We start from the raw sequence: 21215 nt of genomic DNA on the forward strand, positions 1-21215 counted from the left end.
AAAAAATATTTGAATAATAAAAATTATTGTTTATTTATTTAAATAACAAATAGAAATATGAAATGAAATGTACGTTATATCCTGTGCACAGGTGGAATTCAATTAAGATACGGTTGGAATTTGCATCATCGTATAGAAATAAGTAAAATAAAAGACGAAACTATGCGTTTCTTGCGATTTAACGAAGGAAGTCGATGTTTCTTCTAGTTCTGCTGCAAATAAAATGAAATGCAGGTTATTAGTGTTGAACGTAAATAGAGAGGAGAGTTTAACAACGTAATCTACTGCAGCCGCTGAGACGTATTATGCCTTTTGTGAGTGCGATGATTTATTGGTGAAACAGGAACGCGAAATTAAAGCCGTGTGGGAAATGCGCATTGGAAGTTCATCAATGTAATTGCGCATGTAAATGGGGCACGTATGTTATTGATCTCTCATAATTACATCCAGCTAATGATGTAATTAATAATTGGAAATGAATTTAATAGATTTCTCATGTATCCACATAAAGACTTAAGTTTAATCAACGTTTCTAACTACTATTTTTTTTTTTGGAAAATCAGTTTTTGTTAATTATTTTATACAATTTTACTTGAATGCTTTCATTTGAATCAAGTAATTATCATTACAAAAGTTTGCAATAAAAAGTTTTTCTTTTAATAACTTTAAACTTAAAAAGTTTTTTTAAGGAGAAATAATGTATTTCGCTCTAAAAAAGTTTTATAACAATTATTATAAATTAAAATTTTTAAACAATATTATTGTTACATAAAATAGTAATAATATTGATTAATTTTTTGAAAAAAAAAAACTTTTTTTAAAGTCAAATTTTTGTTTTTAATAATTTCATAGGATTTTAGAGACTTACTAATTTATTTAAATTCTCTAAATATTTTACAAAAATTGTTATTTTCTGAAATAACCATGTGATATTAACTGTTATTAGATAGAAATTAATTCAGAGATTTTCTTAAGATTGTTGGTAAATTAAAAATTGAATGCATGAATTGCTGTTAATTATTGTTAAATTTTTCGGTTTTAAAAGCTGCGAATTTGTTTCAAAATATTTGGAGTGTCTTATATAAAGATTGCGCGAATTGCTGTTGCGAAGGAGAAAAAAAATCCAGTGGGAAGAAAGTGGTACAGATGCAGAGTTTACAGCATCTTTAATTTGTCTTTTACGCGAATTTTAATGAGCGATCTTAAATCATCGGTGTTTGGATGTTATAATAATAAAAACGGAGAGTAGCGAGTTTTCGGTCGGTTGGCGCCGGATGATGTCCTTTCACCTGGTGCAAGCAACAAAAGGTACCTGAACCCTATCGGTCTCTGGTAAGGTAAGGTTGTTTATCGTCTGGGTACGATGGTAGGGAGTAAGCACACCGGTACCGCTGGAACTGGTGGTAGGTAGGAGCAATAGTAGTCGTTGAAAAGTAGTAGAGGCAAAGCGACGGACTTGCTGCTGCTGCCTGCCTGCCTGCTTACTTGTCTCTTCTACCTTCAGTATTCATTGAGCTATTGTTGGATGTGAACGTGTGTTGCGCGTGCGATGCCACTCAGCTGTTGTGTTGTACCTCCACCACCACTACTACCATCATCATCAACAACATCACCATTCACGTGTGCTCCCATTGTCCCCCAGTACCATCAGTGCTTGCTTGTGCCCACCTCTATTTCAGCCACCCAAGGATTACCAGCCCATATACACAATTCTAACGAGGATCATCATGGTCTTCGGAAGCGGGAATAAGTTCAGGATTAGAAGGTTAGAGGAGACACGACCTTCTTACGTTAAACATACATATAGTTCAAACATAATTAATTGCATCCTGAAATCAATTCTGCTCTCATCCACTACAACAAGAACAACAATAAAAGCAACATCAAGAGAAGGAAAGAACTTTTGTATAATTCCTTCTTGAAGTCTAAATTAATGGGCTGCGAAAGATTCCTGCGCCTATGGGAAACTCAAGGATGGAAAAACCGTTTTTTTTTTATATTTCCAACTAATCTGCACAGAGAAACAATTCAATTAACATTTGAAAAGGTACTAAACTTCTTCGTTTTTTTTCTCTCTCTTGTCGTTTGTTGCGCAAACAATGGTCGGCGAGCTGATTCACCTGCCGCAAGATGTAATCCAATTGGAATATATTTAGTCTTGAATAAATCTACCTATAATTTAGATTAAATCTATACAGTTTTATTCTATAACCAAAATATTTTTATTGTTTTAATACATTGAATTAATTATGTACAGCTTTTATTGATTAATATCAAAAAATTGTTCAAGAAAAATATTATTTTGGATGAAAATTTTTCCATACCAAAATTTTTAATATTTTATAAAAAAAAATCCATCCACTAATACTACCGTTAAAGTAAACATATATAACAAATGTAAAACTTTGTGATGAAGAATCAAGAAGAATGAACAACTAAAACGATTATTAGATAATTTATAATAAAAAAGAAAGAAAAACTGAGGCGATTTGCCAATTACTAATTTCATAAATCAATGTAACAGATATATTTGCAAACAGTTCCGAGTTGTAACAATAATAAATACGTCTGAAGATTGATTAGATTAAACAAATTTTACTTATACATCATCAATCAAGCGCACGTTTCTATTCCTTTAACAATACTATTATAAATTAATACAATTACGTAACTAAATTAAATCTAAATCATAACAATCTTCTATTTTATTGAAATCATCAATTTATTTAATATTTGTATAATAAAATCAAAATTTCTATATTATTTTTTATGAGAAAAAATTTGCAAATTGTTGCAAATAAATTTAAATGTAATTAATAGCAATTAAAATAAACTAATTAAAAAATTGAAAATGTATAATTTTATTTCAAATTATTAAAAATTAATTCTAAATCAGTATAATGATCTCAATTAAAATCAGCGAATTAATTCATTATTCGTATTCGCTGTTACAACTTGGAAATAGAAATAATTATGCAAGAAACGCACCGTTTCGTTCTGTGCGCGATTATTGCTAATCTGGTTTCGCTGTTTTTCCACATGCAGCGATTAAAAACAAATACAAAGACAAGGTTAAGCAAACACGTTTCGACTCAAACGAAAGAAAAGCATTATTCACCTGTAAACCGCAAAGACGAGGTGGCATCAGAATACTAATTTTAGATTTTTTTTTATTATCATCGTTACCATTTGATGGAAGACAAGGCGATGACGGCCTTGCAATTATATTACGAAGTTAATTAGTTATAAACAGACAAAGAAAATTATTAATTTTCATTACGCAATTTCTGTTTGCTGTTTAAGTTTCGTTGTGTGCGGATTCGTTAGCAAGTTTCGCACCTAATCGACCTTCAAAAATGTATTTTTTTTATACCAGAATTATATAAAGTTCGTGTAATTTGTGTTTTATACTCCTATTTATGCGGAAAGTAATTGCTTTTTTGAAAATAATTAAATTACTTTTAGAACAAACCTAAATAAAGGTATGCTCTTTTTTTGTCAATTCAAAGTTTTTTTTAAATAAATTGGATTATTTTGTAAGTGGATTCGCCGGGTATCTAATAACAATAATTATATCAAATAACAAGTGAAAAGTTAAACAAAAGTACAATTTGAATGGGTGATTAGAGTAAATTCAATTTTATTTGTAATGATTTTGTTTTTAACACTTTCATTAAATAATTGAATCCAAACTTAAAATTTGGACAATTATTTTTTAAGTATTTAAAATATTAATAAAAATGAGAAGATTTTATAAACAAATAACAAGTTTTAATAAGAAACAATATGAAATTTGTTAAAATCAATAGTTTAAATCCTAAATTTCATCTCAAATAAGAAAAAAAAAACGAAGTAATTAATTATTTATTTATTTTCAATTAATTTCAGATGCAATAAAAAAAAAACTTGATTCTTCCTTTAAAAACTTTGTGAATTGAAATATTCTTTGTAAATGAATGTGAATTTCCTTACTATTACGGTGATAGGAATTTGTATAATTTATCCTTGCAGGAAAAGCGAGTTTTATTTCCTTTGACCATTTATTATGGTGTAAATATTATTCGCGTAGCGTATCCCGTTTTTGTGATCCATTTACATCGAGATTGCGGAGCTCTCCGACGTCGCCGTTGTTGTAAACTCATTATTGATGGTGAGAAACTTGTTCTTGCAGCGTTCGGAAGATTCCATAAATTCCAGAATCCTTAAGGAAATATACGTTCATGAATGGTTTAATAAATAATAAAATGAGGTTTAAAAATTTCGATTTCGTTCGAAACGCACGAATCTGTTGCGCGACAATATGGAGAAGAAGCAGTAGTAGGAGAAGTCAGCGTTTCATGCAAATCTATGGTTTTTTAATGGACTCGGACGAACCGTTAATTGAGAAAATAACCATTAAGGATGCTAAACGTATTAATATTAATGGGGATCGTACCGTAAATCAGTTGCAATTAAACGCGATGCATGCAAATCCCGTCTCGCGAAGGATACGAACAAAAATAAACGGAGTAATATGCAGATCTGGTGCTGTAATCCAGCTAAAATCGAGCGCGAGAGAGCAAAAAAAGGAACGAAAATCGATGGTGGTAAATCTATAAATAAATTTGCTGTCCACTCGCATATCTATTAATGGACATGGCCAAACGCTGCAATAAATCCATTACAGTTTTGACCTCTCTTTCTCTCACTGTGTACACTCTGTGTAAGCGCGCGAAAAGAAACAACAATAAACATAACAATTGATATCTTCATTGCTCGCAAAAACCTTGCCGACGCGACGATAAATTTCAATCAGGCGAAAGACCAATAAAGCAGATGACAGTGATTCGAATGCTCGATGAAACAACGTTCGATCTGCTGCCGCAACAATATTTATTTATTATGCAACGATAAAACGTGTCTTTTCTTTACCCATAGATTGAGTTCCTTTTGTAACCTTAAAGACTATTGTACTTGTTAAATACGCGACTTGTTTAATTAATAATTATTATCTTGTTTTAATTAACGAAATAGAAGAAAATGTTTGTTCGAAGATCCTCTCCATTATCTCCATAATAACACATTCTCTCTATTATTTCGTGCGTATTTTCATTTTTTTTTGGAGAGTAGAGAGAAAATGCCGAAAAAAAATGTAAGGTAATTATTAGCATATAATTAAAAGGATTTTCAATTACTTCAGAGCTGAACAATGGGTTCTAAATAAACGATGGCGCAAATGAGATGATAAAAAGATGCGAGAGCAACAATGAAGGCGAACAACGCGCTTTGTGTAAGAATTTTAATCTAACGTTAGTTACTTTCAGCTTTCGAAATGAGGTGATCTTTGTTATTGGAAAAATAATCAATGTAATGTCACTAAAAAATAATTAATTATACGTCTAATAATTCATTATTGCTTAAGAAAATGCGCTTTTTCTTTCTGTATAAATGCAACAAAATCTTTGGTCCAAATATTTTAACGTATTTATATTTCACGCAAAGATTATAATTCATCTAATTTTCTATTAATCGTTGAAATAGTGCAAGAATTTTTCAATTAACTTTAGAAAAAAATAGTACAAGAAATTGAACAACATTTTTTTTGTGTAAATTAATTAAAAATAGCAAATTTGTTGAATAATGTTTCTTACTAATAAATTATTTAAAAAAACTGATTATACTCAGTAAAAATATGGATATAATGTTAGAATTTTAACTGTAATTAGATAATTTCATACAAATTATTTAGGAAATCATTAAAAATTTTGTTAATTAACCCATAAAAATCATTGCCATTTTCTAATTAATTTTTAAAATTGTTTGTATAAACATTTAAAACTTAACATCTTGTAGTTAAAAATAAAAATACTGAAATTATATATAAATTAAGTTATATAATAATGAAAACGTTTGTAATTACTGCAATAGTTATTTAAAAAAGTTATTAATATAAATTTAAATGTATATTTGATACAATTTATTTATTTCGGTTTGCGTGAGTCATTTGGAGTAAGCTGTGTATCGGAATGTATTTCGTACACGCAGAAAACTTGGGTATTCCAAAAATAGTTTCAATTTACGGAAACATCTGCTTGCAGTTTTAGCATGCGAGCAAAAAGAAGTATATAAAAGTGAGGCTAAGTCGTGATTCGCTTTCCTGGTTAAATTTAGCGACGAGTGTTGACGAAAATAGCAGCGCAGAAAACAGAGTTCCTACAGGCATTTCCAATGTAAATACTTCATACATCATACTAACATATGGGAATGGGAGATATCGAGATAGGAAGACAGGAAAACAACACGAGTGGAAAATGCAAAGAAGTTTGTTTTCTTTTTATTTAAATTTAGAATTGATTTTATTTACGAATTTTGATAAAAATAACGTAAGGAATGAATTGAAGTTTTATTAATTTTTCAACATTATTTACATTTATAAATTATGAAATAGTAATGGAGAAAAATAACATAAAGATATTTGTTGTTCTAATTCAAATTAAGTTTTTACTATGATGATTAATGAGTTACTATTGTGAGAAACATAAGGAATTGAAATTTTAATTAACTTTGTTTATGAATTGTAATTGAGTGAAAAAGAATGAATTGATTTTTCTTTGTTTTAGATTAGTATTGAGATTACTTATTTAATTGATATTTTTGTGTAATCAGAATGAGTTTCTTCAAGAATTATGATTAATTTATATCAATAGGTGTTAATTGGGTCGCGTTGGAGTTTGTCACGTAACGTGTGATAAGGAAGAGATTAATCTCTTCTTGGAAATGGCGTTATATCAATAGTTCTATCTGGTGTTTGTCGGAAGTAAAGAGTGAATGGATGAGAGAATGAGAGGGTATTAGCCTGAATCGAGGATTTTCAGATTACACTGAATTTTTAGTGTTTGAATGCAAAGATAAAAGTCATAAAACCATTGCTCTCAATTATATTTAATTGTTTAAGCAGGAAGAATTGCACTATTTCAGATGTAATCTTAAGCTTTCTAGAGTTTTGCTAAATTGAAACTAATAATAAAAGAAAAACGACAAGTCAAGGTGGAATTGCGTAAATTTGGGTAGAAAGCTGCAAGAAATGGAACAATTGTGGGCGAAAGCTTCAGATCTACCTGAAATTGTCTGAATTCAGCTGTTCCCACGAAGCTGCGATTTCAGTGGAAAAGAAATGCTGTCACCTGCATTCCTTTCTGAAACTGTTTTTCTTCCTCTTCGGTAAGGTGGACTTCTCTTGCAGCTTCTGTTCGGTCTTTTTTTGAAAAATAAAATGCACCTCTTCCGATGTTCGAGGTGAATGACATAGACGTGTGTGTAAATACAGTAAAATATGCACGCTATCGAAGAAGAGAGGTTTGTTGAGAGGCCATCGCTGTGCAGAAGGAGAAGAAGCAGAAGGAAATTACTCGTCTCTCCATTGCGAATAAATTACGCAACTATTTGGAAAAGTCTTCGCGACGTCGGCAGACGCGATGGAAAAACGGATCGCAATTACGTGGAGAGTAGTTGTCGGTTGTCTGGAGGCCGATGCCGCCGCTTCAATCTATCTGCACATATATCTATATATATTTCCAATCAAAATCGCGTCCTTACGTAACTCTTCCATCAACATAAATCACCGGCGCCTTGTGATCATTACTCATTATAAACTACTTCTTTTTGTTTTTCTCTTTCCTTTCTTTTGTTTCCTCTACTATTCATATGTTTCACTCCGCTATTTTGATATTAACATAGTCGAAGGATGCTGTTGCATCTACGACCATCGTAAACTGGATTATGCTTCTCTTTTTTTGACAATCCAATGTTGATATTACAACCATTAAATATTAGCATATTATTCGCGTTATCTACCTACCACTAAGTCTATTTGAATATCACTTTGTAATACTCGTGTTACTTACTTTGTATTCAATAATAGTTTTATTGCGATATAAAACTCTTTATAAAAAATATGTTATTTAATCGCTTTTATGGCTTAAAGTTCGATTTGTTCCTATAGTTTTCCTATTAAACTTGCTTAAAAATAAAGACTTAAACTACATTTATTTTTGTTTTGACCTCAAATTGAAAATAAAAACATTTGCATTAGGTTTAGTTAGGTTGAAATGCATTTTTTGAACTAAACTAGTTTTAAAATAAATGTTGTAAAAACCTATACAATGTTTATTTCTGTTTAAATCACATTTAACGAAAAAAAAAGCTAATTGAATGTTAATATTAACATACATTTGTTGGTAAATTTGAAGCAACTTTTTCAAGAATATCACAAAGTTTGAATCGGATATTAATTTTAAAATTAACAAAAAAATAAGATTTAAGCATCTTTTGAAATGAGATTAGATTTTTAGTAATATTGAAATGTCCAATTGGATCTTAATATTTACATGCATTATTTAAGGAACATTTATATCTCGTTCTATTTCCTAGATATTAATTAAACATGTTCTATTTCATTAATTCCTGTTGTAATAAAGATTAAAATCTTATCTTTATATTACTTTGATAATTATTAATAGTAGTAAAATGTATCACAAATAAAACAAACACACAAATTAATTAACATTAAATAATTTATGTTTGCTTATTTTTTCTTAAAATAATAACTTAACAAAAAAAAGATTAATTTATAATTCATTTTCTACGAAAAAGAAGTTTTGCAATTAAACTGAAACTAATAAAATGTTATTCAACTTCAATTAGAAATTTGCAATTAGTCTAAAACTTCTTACAAACTAATTACAAACAGCTTGTGAGAAATTATTAACCTTAATTCAATAATTTGCACGAATTATTAAATATTAATTAAATTTTTCATCGTATTACGTAATTTTATTTTCAACAGAAAAAAAAATGGATGTTGAAAACAACATGAATTTCTTTACTTTTTTCTAAATGATAAAAAAAAGAATTAATTTGAAAGTTGTCTAATTGTTATATTTAAATGAAAACGTGGGGTTTAATAAAAGTTAGTTGGATTTCTTCGTGCAGCCAAAATGATGATTTAATATTTGCGACAAAGCCATGGCATTCAAGCTCAGTTCATCAACTACCATTTCCTGTTTTACTCTTGGATCTTCGTCAATTTCTGCCTTCACCAGGGCTACATTTGTATCATTGGTTGAAGATTTGGGGCAACCTTTACGAAGTTCGTTTCCCACAGAAAAATATCCGGTCTGAAATCTTTGAAACCAATTGGAAATAGTTGCATTTTCTCCTAACCATTCTTACCGATCTTCTTAAAATTTGACATGATATATCATTAGACTTTAACAAATTTAGAAACAACTTTTGTTATTTTAAGAAACAAATGAATGAAAGCCAAATTAGCGAACTTTTATTAGACCCCACGTATATTATTGAATGAATAGATACATTTTACTTATGGAAATTTGCGAAACTAATTGCAACAAAACAAGTATTGTTATGCAATCGCCTTGATCAGTTTTTTTTTTGAAGATTATTATGTAATTATTATTTATATTTTTGGTGTACGATCTTGCACAATGTACTAACTAATAGAAGACGAAATAAGTGAACATTACGGATAACCTTTTTACTGAAGAACACCTACATTATTACACATATATAAACATAAGTAATGTTAACTTGAATTTTGATCTCACGAATGATTCATAACGTTCGTTTCTTCGATGTGGGCTCCTCTATAATAACAATAATAAATTTATCGAAATAATAATTAGTACGTAATGCTATAGTAAGAGAAAGATGTAGATGCGCGTAATTCCGGGAACGGCGTATACTCATAACGATCTGCAATTTCATCTCCGATCATCATAATATTTACGTATGCGAATCAATTACGTGTGATTGTACGAAAAAAAAAGATAAGTTGAAGCGAGAAGATGTTGATGGTCAATACGCTAATTGCTGAGTCACAGTTAAAAATAGAGATACGGGCCTTTACAGTTATTGTCGCATTTCCATTCGGTATTCGGATTTATTCGTTTCTGTGCTAATTGATTTGAGTAGCTAACGGATCGATTTGATTGCCTTCTATTTCTTTCCCTCTTATTTCATCTCTCTCTCTCTTTCTCTCTCTCGCTTCATTAAGGATTGATTGCAGAAATTCCAATATTACACAAGTCAAGGAAATATCACGTATGCATATCATATTTTATCGACTCGTTTTATTCCAGCTAGAGAGGAGGAGATCCATTTCCTTAATTACGCTCAACTTATATCTCTTATTCTTCCTGCCGTTCGCTATTTATAATACTTCCAAGTCATTATATCAATGTGTTTGTACAATCTCCTGTTATTTATTTCCACATTGATTTATGCATATTCTAATTTACACCTACGTTTGATAGTTTTACTCTAATTATTTACAACGCATACAAAAGGATCAAAATAAAATATTTCTTAACAGTTTTATTAATTTCTTTACCTGAGTATATAATTAATAATAATTTCGCATAATTATTTCAAATATATTAGACTACATTAAGTTTAAAAAAAAATACAAAAAATGTATTAGAATTTTGATTTATTTCCAATAATTCCAATATTTTAATATGGACTTTACAGTTTTATTGTATGTCCTGGATATTAGTAAAACTTTTATGTTATGTTTAAAGTCTGTTGAATCAAGTGATTCATACTTATGAATAAAACGGTTTAATTTACAAAAAAATTATGTTAATATACAACTTTTAGAAAGATGTTTATATTTTTTTTTTAATCAATGACTAAAATTTTGATATTTCGTTATTTTCATGTTTGTTACTTCAAGTAACATTAAAATTTCTTAATTTTTAGCAATTTTTCAAGGTGAAACAATTTTTTTTTACAATTTTTAATGATGTAGAAATGCATTGTCACCAGATATAATAGCGTATTAATGATTTTAAAAAATCGAATAATTATTTAGTTTTTGAGTGAAAACAATATTGTTTCAATTTCTATTAGTTACAAAATTTTTCAATTATCATTTCGTTTAAGAGATACAAAAATAAACGAAGAAGAAAATGTATTCTTGATTATCTACGTACAGATATATAAGAAGTAATAGTGACTTTAATTTCTAATTAAACTTTTTTCTTTCTGACTCGTTACACTTGAGCGATGTAAGTTTTCATTGAAATGCGATGGGAAAGTCTTCGATAATAGCGATTTCGATCGGTTTTGGTTGTAGCATTCCCCATTTATTAGGAGACATTAGCATCATGTTTAAGTAGACTATATCTGGATGAGGGAGAGAGATAGAGAGCATTCCAAGTAATATGCATTTATTGACCGAAGCCGTTTACATTCGTCGTGTTTATTTCGTTTGGCCTCTCCTCACTTCTCTTTCTGTACGTGTATGTAAACCCGTGGGGTTCATCGAAATTTGCATAAGATTTATTTAATTATGCCGAGCGGCCCGAATTAATCTTATGTAAATTTTGACATATTTACCATAAGCCTTATCGGCGCTGCATGTTATTGGCGCTTGCAGCTACAGCAGTTGACAACGCATGGACATTTATCCTATATTTTTTTTGTATCTCTTTCATTCGCTCTCTCTGTACGTCTCCACGAGCGATACACAAGTGCGGAGGAATCGAATCGTGACCGTACTTTTCGAAAACCTAGGCTTTCAGGTTTTATCGAACGAGATCGTCTCAGCAATAACCTCAAGATTTCTTCCATCCTCATCCTCGCAATTTTGCATCGTCTTTTTTCTTCTTCTACTACTGCAGCAGAAGCAACATTCATTCGTCCTTTATTTATGTCTTCCCAGGCGTTACGCAAATTCCTGGCATCCCCGTATCTGCGGAGCTTTATCGTCGCTGTCGCCATCCCGAAGTTATGACCTCCCGTCCACTGATTAAGTGACCGTTTGTGGTTTCGAGATATGATCACTCTCCCAGTGCTTCTTAATTATCCATTCCCGTTCTACCGTTAAATATATTTTATGTCTTCATTTTCCTCTTCCTCCGTTCGTATTATTGTTGTTGTTGTTGTTTGTCCCTGGGAAAACTGGCTGGAAATAATGGACATTGGTACAGTTAGCATCTCCTCCGATCGGAATGCGCCCAAAGATTGATGGGCATTGGGCATCATCATTTATAATAGCCGAAGACCGGAACCGGAAGTGCGATTGCGAATTATACGCCGCGCACGATTTTAATGAAGCTGCTCCAACTCTCTTTTCATCCATTTTTTTTTAACTCTTTCCACTTTTAATGACCGTAAATGTTTGCACCGCAATTTCCTCCGGAACATTAAAACTTTGCGCTTTGAGTCTTCCACGAATTCTCCCAAAAGGAACGCATTTGCTAATGACACGTTTAAACGTCTCGAGCTTGTGCATGCTATGTACACTATTAAATTAATATTTCATGCAACGTTGAGAATACCTCGACCTTATGCAATTTTATTTGATCTTGTCTTTCACGAAGTTCCTGCAACCAACAAATTATGCAACCAAAGTATTTAGGAACATTTTAGATCATTAAGTCTACAATAAGGCAATAAATAGTCTTGAACATTTTTATAATAATAATAAAAAAAATGTTTATAAATATTTATATATTTTTTTTGTATTGGAAATTACAAATTTATAAATGTAAAATCCATGTATTAATGTTTGCTATTAAGCACATTAATAATTCTTGTATATATTTAAAGGATGATTTATCTTGAAATAGTAAATGTAAATGAGAGAAGCGATGAAGTCTGAAGACAGTTATTGAAGAGGTTTTGCGAAAATCATTGTAGAAATTAGACACGAACAGTTTATTTTTCGCCTGCAACGAAAAACGTAAAGTGTGTACGTAATTAATGATGGTTTTCTGCGATTTCGTGACGCTCTTTTCCCTCCTTGATTGAAGCAACAATGGTCTTGCTTTTGCCTGCGGTCCCTAATTACAAATCCCATTCATCTCTGCTTGATTGATTACTCGATTACTTTAAAAGAAAAACTACCCGAAACGCGCGACAAAAACAATCGCGGAAATCGCGTGAAATCGCCAATTTCAAATTCAAAACTTTCTCGTAACCCATATGTTTGTATAATATCGAGAAAGCAATTAAAAGTCGATTGAAATTTATATATAATGCGCTCGCTCGCCGGCATTGGGAAAATTGGTCGAGTCGTAAGTTTTCAGGCAGGTGGAAAGTGGTCTTAATGGATGGATGGAAGAGAGGTTCGTGCCCACCTAGCAGGAAGGTGCGTTTCTTCGAGCACCTCTTTTTCTTGCGACACGTGTTGCGCACGTGCATTGTAGAAGCAGGCGCGCTCTGCCTTCCCCCGGTTACGAAGGGCGACCTCAGAAAGGGCGAGCCCTGATCCAAGGGCAGGTGCACACTCAAACTAACTCTCTCTCTCTTCCTTTATTACTCGCTCATTCGCAACAGTGCCTTGTTTACTTGCACGAAACTCGAAACGTTTCATTCTCGATTTATTATACAACAAAATACGTGCATTTATTTATAGAGGAGACCAGAATTGCGTCTGGTCTCGTCGTCTCTGAAAATACGGTTTCGCAATCACGTGTTTTGTGTACCGAAGGGGGGTCTCTTTCTCACGCTTACGACGTAGTGTCCACCTACACTTCATACGCGCTGCAGTACAGGAGGATTCAAGACGGTCGGCAGGATAGGAACCGCCGGTGGTAGTAGTAGTAGTCCTGCGCAGTTTCTGGATGACACTTGCAATTCGCCGGGAAAATCGATCGATGCGATTACAACTCTTCTGCTGTTGGCAAGTAGCATTTAAAACCGAAACTCTTCGCAATTTCTTTACTCCTAACCGAAATGATAATACAGATTCTTCGCTGAACGAGGATCTGCAACATGTTTGGATCGTTTTGCTGCGAATGGTAATAAACTGAATAAACAACAGCTTAATTTCCAATTCGTACAACCACTTAATTTATTTAGCTTCATTTAGAAATGTTTGACTTTGCACTTTCCTAACTACTTAATACCTTTGGCAGGAAGTAATTTACATTTAGATAACTTTTTATAATTGTAAACATGTTGGATTATCATGTAATTTTTCACTAAATACTGAAAAGTAGATTACTTAAATAATTTAATTATTTGCAAATCTTTAGTTAATATATATATCATTAAAGGAAGAAATTTCAACAAATATAAAAAGAAGTAAAGTTGCTAATATAACATTGATCTAATATTGGTATAAGCTTGAAACGTGTTTATTTTATTTTAAACTAAAACATTGACAAGTTTTTTCAATGTTTTAGTTTAAATCATGTAATAATTTAAAAGAAAAACTATTAAGAAAGTATTGTGTATATTGATTTCAATTAATATATAATTATTGCAGTTTTAAGTATATTTTTTTTTATTAAAATATATTATAATAGTTTTAATTTATTTAGCTTCATTTAGAAATGTTTGACTTTGCACTTTCCTAACTACTTAATACCTTTGGCAGGAAGTAATTTACATTTAGATAACTTTTTATAGTTGTAAACATGTTGGATTATCATGTAATTTTTCACTCAAAATACTGAAAAGTAGATTACTTAAATAATTTAATTATTTGCAAATCTTTAGTTAATAAGAAATGGATGAAATTTCAACAAATATAAAAAGAAGTAAAGTTGCTAATATAACATTGATCTAATATTGGTATAAGCTTGAAACGTGTTTATTGTATTTTAAACTAAAACATTGACAAGTAAAGTTTTTTCAATGTATACAAATCATGTAATAATTTAAAAGAAAAACTATTAAGAAAGTATTGTGTATATTGATTTCAATGAATATATTATTATTGCAGTTTTAAGTATATTTTATATTATAATAGTTTCTATTTATTTAATACGCAATTAAATTGAATTATTTGTAAAATCTGGATTAGAAAATAATCTCTGGTATTATAAATATTTTCCACTTTTATAAAATATAGTTCACATGCATTTTTTTTTTAATCTTGTCTTCTGCAGTTGGAAAAGCGCTTCTTTTCCTCCCAAGCCGCATTTCTGCGCTGCATTTTTTCCGTTGTCATCGTCGTCGTACTGTTCTCCTCTCCTCGCAGACGTGATCTACTAATACTAGTTTGTCTACTTCTGCGAGACCTAGATCCGATCTCTAATGGCGCAAAGCAGAAAAAAAAATATATAATAGAAAGAAAGAAACGAGGAGAAAAATTATGTGTATATAAAACGAAATGAGTGAAGTCGCGACGAAACGAGAAGGAAACGAACGGCATTAAAGTAAATTGCGAGAAAAGTTTAATGAAGAAAAGAAAGAAGGATAGTTTTCAGCGATATGATAATGATGATAGTGAGAAAGTGTGGTGTACCATATTGTGATTGCGACGATGATGATTATGATGATGATACGGTGAAAGCATAGTGAACGAGATGGGGGGAGGGTTTTGGTGTGAACAGCACTAAAAATAATTATGATGACGGTACGGTTCCATAATAATAAACGTGTTTTATCGTTGTGATTGGGTAATGAACTATTTAAAGAACGCACGTATATTTAGAATATGTAGAATACATTGGAGCAATTGCAATCATTACTTCTAACACAATTGAACATTGATATTCACTATTTTTCGTATTTTATTATTAATCTAATTAAAGTATAAAGTATAAAATTAAAGTATATTATTTAAATAATTACTGAATTCTATAATTTGCAATGTGGATTAAAGTTAAGATAAATCAAAGAACAATTTTCCATCTATCAAAATAGTAAAATTTATTGTTTCTAGTTTGCGTAAATATTTTTTTTTTGGTACGACAATATTTGTCTGGTTATATTTATATAATGCATATTTAGAATTGGAGCGTCGAAAATAAACTTGATTTAGTTAGAATAAAATAAAAAAGGGGGAATACGTTACTTTTTGGCTTTGTAGCAGCTTTAAAACTATTTGAATTATGCATGTGTTTGTATTGAAGCGCCGCAGGAAATAGAAGTCATTAACCTTTTTTTTCTTAAATATAAAATTTATTTACACCTACGTTTTTGAAATTTTCCTTGATAAGCGTGTGAATTCCATGAAATATCGTTTCTCATTGTGCGCAAGCAATTGATTAATTGTTTCATTGGCAGTTTCTAATTTTTCGGGTGATTAGAGAAATCCGGTGGATTAATTAATTATGATTTTCGTCACTTTCTCCTGTCTCTGTTTTATTTATGTCTAATTTTGGAAATGCATGCAGTTTGTTTTCTTGTTATGATTGTTGTCAAAATATAAATAGGTTTCTCGTGCACCGAAATAATATTGCTCGCCTATGAATAGTTTCGTGCAAAAGCAACGATGATTAAGTAAAACTGCTCTTGCAGTTCTTCGGGTGGTATTATCATCATCATCATGAGTAGTACTACCATCATCATCATTACTATTACAACCCATCGGTTGGTCGTTGGTCTTAACAAGTTTGTTGTCCGGAAATCATGCTCATGTCTCGGGACAAGCAGCAAAACGAAGGAAGAGGAAGAGGCGAAGGCGCGCACGTCGATGTTTAACGTAATAACGAGAGAAAGAGCTGTCCGAACTGTAGTTTCGACTGTCGTAATTGTTCCATTAATTTATTACTGTTATTACACCGCGCTGCAACGGAAAAGTAACGACACCACAGAAAATAAAATAAAAATTAATAAAAGAAACAGGAGTATCTAATTCCCTCCGTTCACGTAACAATCCCGTTTTCTCTCGATGTGAGTGAGGTATGTATGCATTTCTTCAAAGTTTCGTGTTCACGTAAATTACGTGGTGCTGACTGGTGATGCGAATGGTGCATGCATGATGCATATTCGTGTGTTCCTCTCGTATGTGAAAGAGATCTCCTCCTCTTCTTGAGGCTGTGCGGTCAAAGTGTGATGACCGTGATTGTTGTTGTTGTTGTTTCTGTTGTTGTTGTTGCTGCTGCTGCTGTAGTGGCGGCTTGCTGGAATAGGATAAATTGCAAAAAATTACATACTTCGGACACTAATTGAAATAATTGCCCCCTGCATCTACTTTCCATCATCGTCATTCCACATCGCTGCGTTTCATATTATATTTTTTTCTTTTATTTCATTTTGTTTACTGAAAGAATGAAACGTGAATCATATGAGTTGGAAGAGATTCTGAAAGAAGAAAAAAAAACGATGATCGCTGTTTCCAACTCTAATAGGCATTTAGAAATTCTGACGAGGAAAAATTGGTATTCTAACGTCTTTTCTTTTACCTCTTTCTTTCAATTAACATTTCTAAGCATCAGTTATCCCACCTATATTTAGTGAACATCTCTCAATTCAGCATCCATTAATTAATCAGCATTAACAAAATGTATATAAAATTCTCAGAAATGTTTAAAACAAAAATTTCATTTTCTTTTAATCTATGCAAATTATTTTGAGTGAAATTCTGAAAATTCTGAAATCAAATATATCATTAAACTATTTTTTAATAATCTCTAAAACTCAAATTTTGTTCTTTAATAGAAAATTTAAGAGTTATAAGTCTATATTATTTATATTAATGAGTACAATTGAAAATGTCATAATTAATTATAAATTTTAGCTAAGTTTCTTCATGAATTTTCAATTTAATTGTATGATTTTTGTAGTCAAATTGTAATTTAAAGAATTGTTCGAACTTTTTTTTATTTATTGTGAAATAAGTGAATTACTGTTGGATTTGGTTATTGTCAATAGAAATGCATGTAATTGTATCTTATGTACTATTGGGAGTAGTAAATAGGCGATTCGAGGTGGAAGAAACAGAATGTTGATGTTTTTATTTTATAAAGAAAAATTCTTGCGTTGATGGCAGAAATTACGCACTTCACGGGTAATTGCTGCAATTATTAAATACTTCGTCTCTAAGCTTACAGCAACAATAAAAAAAATATATATAAATTGAGAAGACGTTCGTGGAAGTAATGAGAAAAAAAGGAGAGAAACACGTCGCATTAGAAGATCTAAAGTGGTTGGTTTCTTCAAATTTCCGAAGGAATGAATTCCTAATTGATTCTTCATCTAAGAAAAGTATTCCACTTGGTTTATATTAATAGTTTCGTGGCCTAATGACCTTACGCCTTTTCGTTTGATGATGTAATAATAAATAACACAAAGATTTTGATTTATATAAATAAGATTATATGAAAATGAAGTGTGCAGGAAGCAGTTTCTGGATGCAAAACTTGTTCGGTTTTTGCGGTGCAAAAGCCTTTTGGTCGCGCTTCGTTAAATTCCGATTTCATGAATTGCTCGGATAAAAGCAAAGTGCACGAGACTTAAAATCTGTAACATTTCCATTTAATCCGGCCGATGGCATCGGAACGAATTTACTTTCTCTCCTCCGCAAAATCCGCTCAACGTTCGTTCCTCTTCGTCGTCCCAATGGCGTTGCGCGAAACGTGACCAACCCATTTCGGTTTCTTCATTTTACCAGATCTTTAAACCGTCGTGTGTTGCGCAATGCGAATGAAGAAGAAAAGAAAAAGGTCCCAAGGATAAGTTTACGGTCGCTGTTATTTTTTTTTATATTTCGGGGGAGAGTATAGACATCCTTGGGGTTTTTTCGCATTACCGAAGTGGGACAAGGAAAATTGTAGTATTGTCGTTTACCCGAATTGTTCTCATTGCCTAACGCTTCCATTCTAATCAGAAGAAGTAGTAGGAGGATGAGGAAGAGATAGAAGTATTGTTGTGAGGAAAACAAGACAATGGTTGTGCTGCTGCTGCATTCAAGTGAACGAAGAAAGCGCATTGTTCGGTTTTTCCTCGATCCCGAAATAAATTTGTCGAATCCGGCTACACGAATCGAACTTTCTTTTCGCTCTGAATACTCTGCAGTTTTATTTATCGCGTTTCGTTGGTTTAATTGACGCGTTTCCGGGACTTTTCCACGATCATTTCGCTTTCTATTGGCAATTATATACGGGGGAGAACGAGAGGGAACAAAAGGTCAATGGTGACATTAGTTTTCAGGTTGCGCGTTTTTTATAATTTACGTGACTTCCCGAAATTGAGCGACGCGCGAAGAAAGTTTATTGGATCCCAAAGAAAGAGCACTTAAAGCGCAATTAATGTCATCATCAGCAACATGAAACTTCGCGTCGAGTAGTGGCAGATCTTGTATTTTCGTACCAGTGATCTCATGTGCGTGCTTTCTTCTTTCTTTCTTTGGATTGATGTTGAAATGATGTATACAGAGTGATCAGTATTTGGGATGAAAACCAGTACCAATCTTTACCATCTCTTCAACTTATTGTCTCCTGAAGACAGATTGCTGTAACAACAACAGTAAAAACAATATATTTAAATAACACTTAATACCAATAATAATAAAATACATTAACAGCAAATTTAATCTAAAAATTCAATCTAATTTTATATTAGGAAACAATTTTTTTTTAATGAAAAAAGTTATAAAACGTTGCAACTTTCACAAAAATTACAATAATCTATATAAATAAAAATTGCATTCATGAAATTATTAGATATTTTTATATATATTATCAAACTTTTAAGAATAAATGTTAAATTTTGTATTTTTAACATCATTGACTTTAATATAAAGAGTATATAAAGTTCTGATTAAATATGAATAAAATACCAAATTTTTAATGTTAGAAATGAAAAAATAAATAATCATCGAAAATTAATTACAGTTTCTACTATTTGTATTCATACATAAAGTCAAGTAAAGTAAACATTTTCATATTGATTTTGACTTTATAATTAATGAAATAAAGTTTAATGACTAAATTAAATTTCTTTTGAATTTGAAGATGTTGCAACAAAGACAATATTAAATTGCAATAATTATATAATAAAATAAATAAAAATCAATGAATTGGAAAGTAAATAAAATTGTTTGTCTTTGATATTGAATGTAATGTGATTATAAGTATATAGCCTTTCATTATTTAGATATTAAAATAACTATAGATTGAGATAACATTTGGAATTTTTTTTTCGTGTAAAATAGTTGCACGTAAATTCGTACCAAATTGCCGGTTATTAGAGTTTTGATGAATAGCATTAACATCAATTTCTCTTTACGTTAATGCATGTTCGCCGTAATTTGCAGCGGGTTTGAATATGGATAAGAGAACACATTTTTTTTGTTTGGTCGTGGAACGACACGGACTTCTTGGAATGCAAAATACAATTTGAAGACCATTAGTGTTACTCGAAAGAAACATACCGAACACTCGGTATATAAATATAGAAGAATTGCACGGTCGAAGAAAGTCCAAAAACTGGATGGAGTTCCGAGCATATCAAATAAATAATCGCTTGCCTCGGGGGATCCGTCGAGTGACGCCGTCCTGGCCGGCTTTTCGTTACGTAAACGGCGACAGCAGCGGTGGTGCGACGACGAAGAGCTCAAGGAAAATTCCGTTATTATCATTGTTATTGCCATCATCGATGAAGTAGAAGGAGGAGGAACAACAACTCGCTCTTTCACTTTCACTGGAAGTATTTTGCAGCGCCGAAACCAACGAATGTTGTTGTTCTTGTTGATGATGATGGTCTTCCCCACTTTCGGTGCACGCATAATTCACACACAACGTCCGAATTGCATGTCAAGATTTCCGGCGCGATTTGTTCCATCAGCTTTTACCCGCAATTACCATCACAAATCGCGTTAATTATGAAAGTTATCCGCAATTATTCGACGCAATCGAACAACACAATGCTTCGTTTGGATTCTATTGATTTTACTTCATTCTCTCCTTTTATATTTAGTTGAAGAGCGATTTCTACAATGCAAGTAATCAACTATTCTATTCCTCATTGGTTTATTAACTAAACTTACAAACAAGAGCTTAACTCAATACTGATTCACATAACTAAAGAAATGATGATTTCAAGATAAAGAAAGAAGCAAGAAATCGATAATTGATTATGGTTAAATCTATTTATTACGTAGTATATAGAATTATAAAAGAGTTAATTACAAATGTAAAATATCAACAAGGTTTTTGTTTTATTTTTTTTTCAATAATAATGGAATTAATAAAACGGACGAAACCGCAGAACAGGTTGATGATTCACCTGTAATTTGCTGTTTTATTGTTAATCAATTGCATAATCTATAGAATATTAAATAATTTACCAAGAAGAAACCTTTTACGGTGTGATTTCCATACGAATCCCAAAAAAAAATGCAATAGAAAACGTGGGAGGTTGGCCAAAAAAAATTATTTTAGGAAGTAGCTCTAATGATCTCACGATGAAAGTGTCTTATGCAATGCCAGAAATTATTTAACATCTTATAATATTTACAATCTATTTTTATA

The 21215-nt window shown here is 31.3% G+C and overlaps 1 protein-coding gene across 3 annotated transcripts in view; it reads left to right on the plus strand.

The window, feature by feature from the left end:
* Positions 1-1437: 1437 nt before the first annotated feature.
* LOC108557879 (protein Shroom-like) overlaps positions 1438-21215 on the plus strand; it is a 27771-nt gene continuing 7993 nt past the window's right edge. The window contains exons 1-2 of one of the 3 annotated variants that reach the window (XM_017914583.1): positions 13335-13690; positions 13756-13808. In XM_017914583.1, the coding sequence (XP_017770072.1) occupies positions 13783-13808 (26 nt within the window). In that variant the 5' untranslated portion in view covers positions 13335-13690; positions 13756-13782. Of the gene's footprint in view, positions 1766-13334; positions 13691-13755; positions 13809-21215 lie in introns of those variants that run through there. The other 2 variants (XM_017914582.1, XM_017914581.1) reach the window with 2 other exon arrangements.

The sequence above is a fragment of the Nicrophorus vespilloides genome, unplaced genomic scaffold (genome assembly GCF_001412225.1).
Source record: "Nicrophorus vespilloides isolate i.1.1-1 unplaced genomic scaffold, Nicve_v1.0, whole genome shotgun sequence".
In the NCBI taxonomy this organism is placed as follows: Eukaryota; Metazoa; Arthropoda; class Insecta; order Coleoptera; family Silphidae; genus Nicrophorus; species Nicrophorus vespilloides.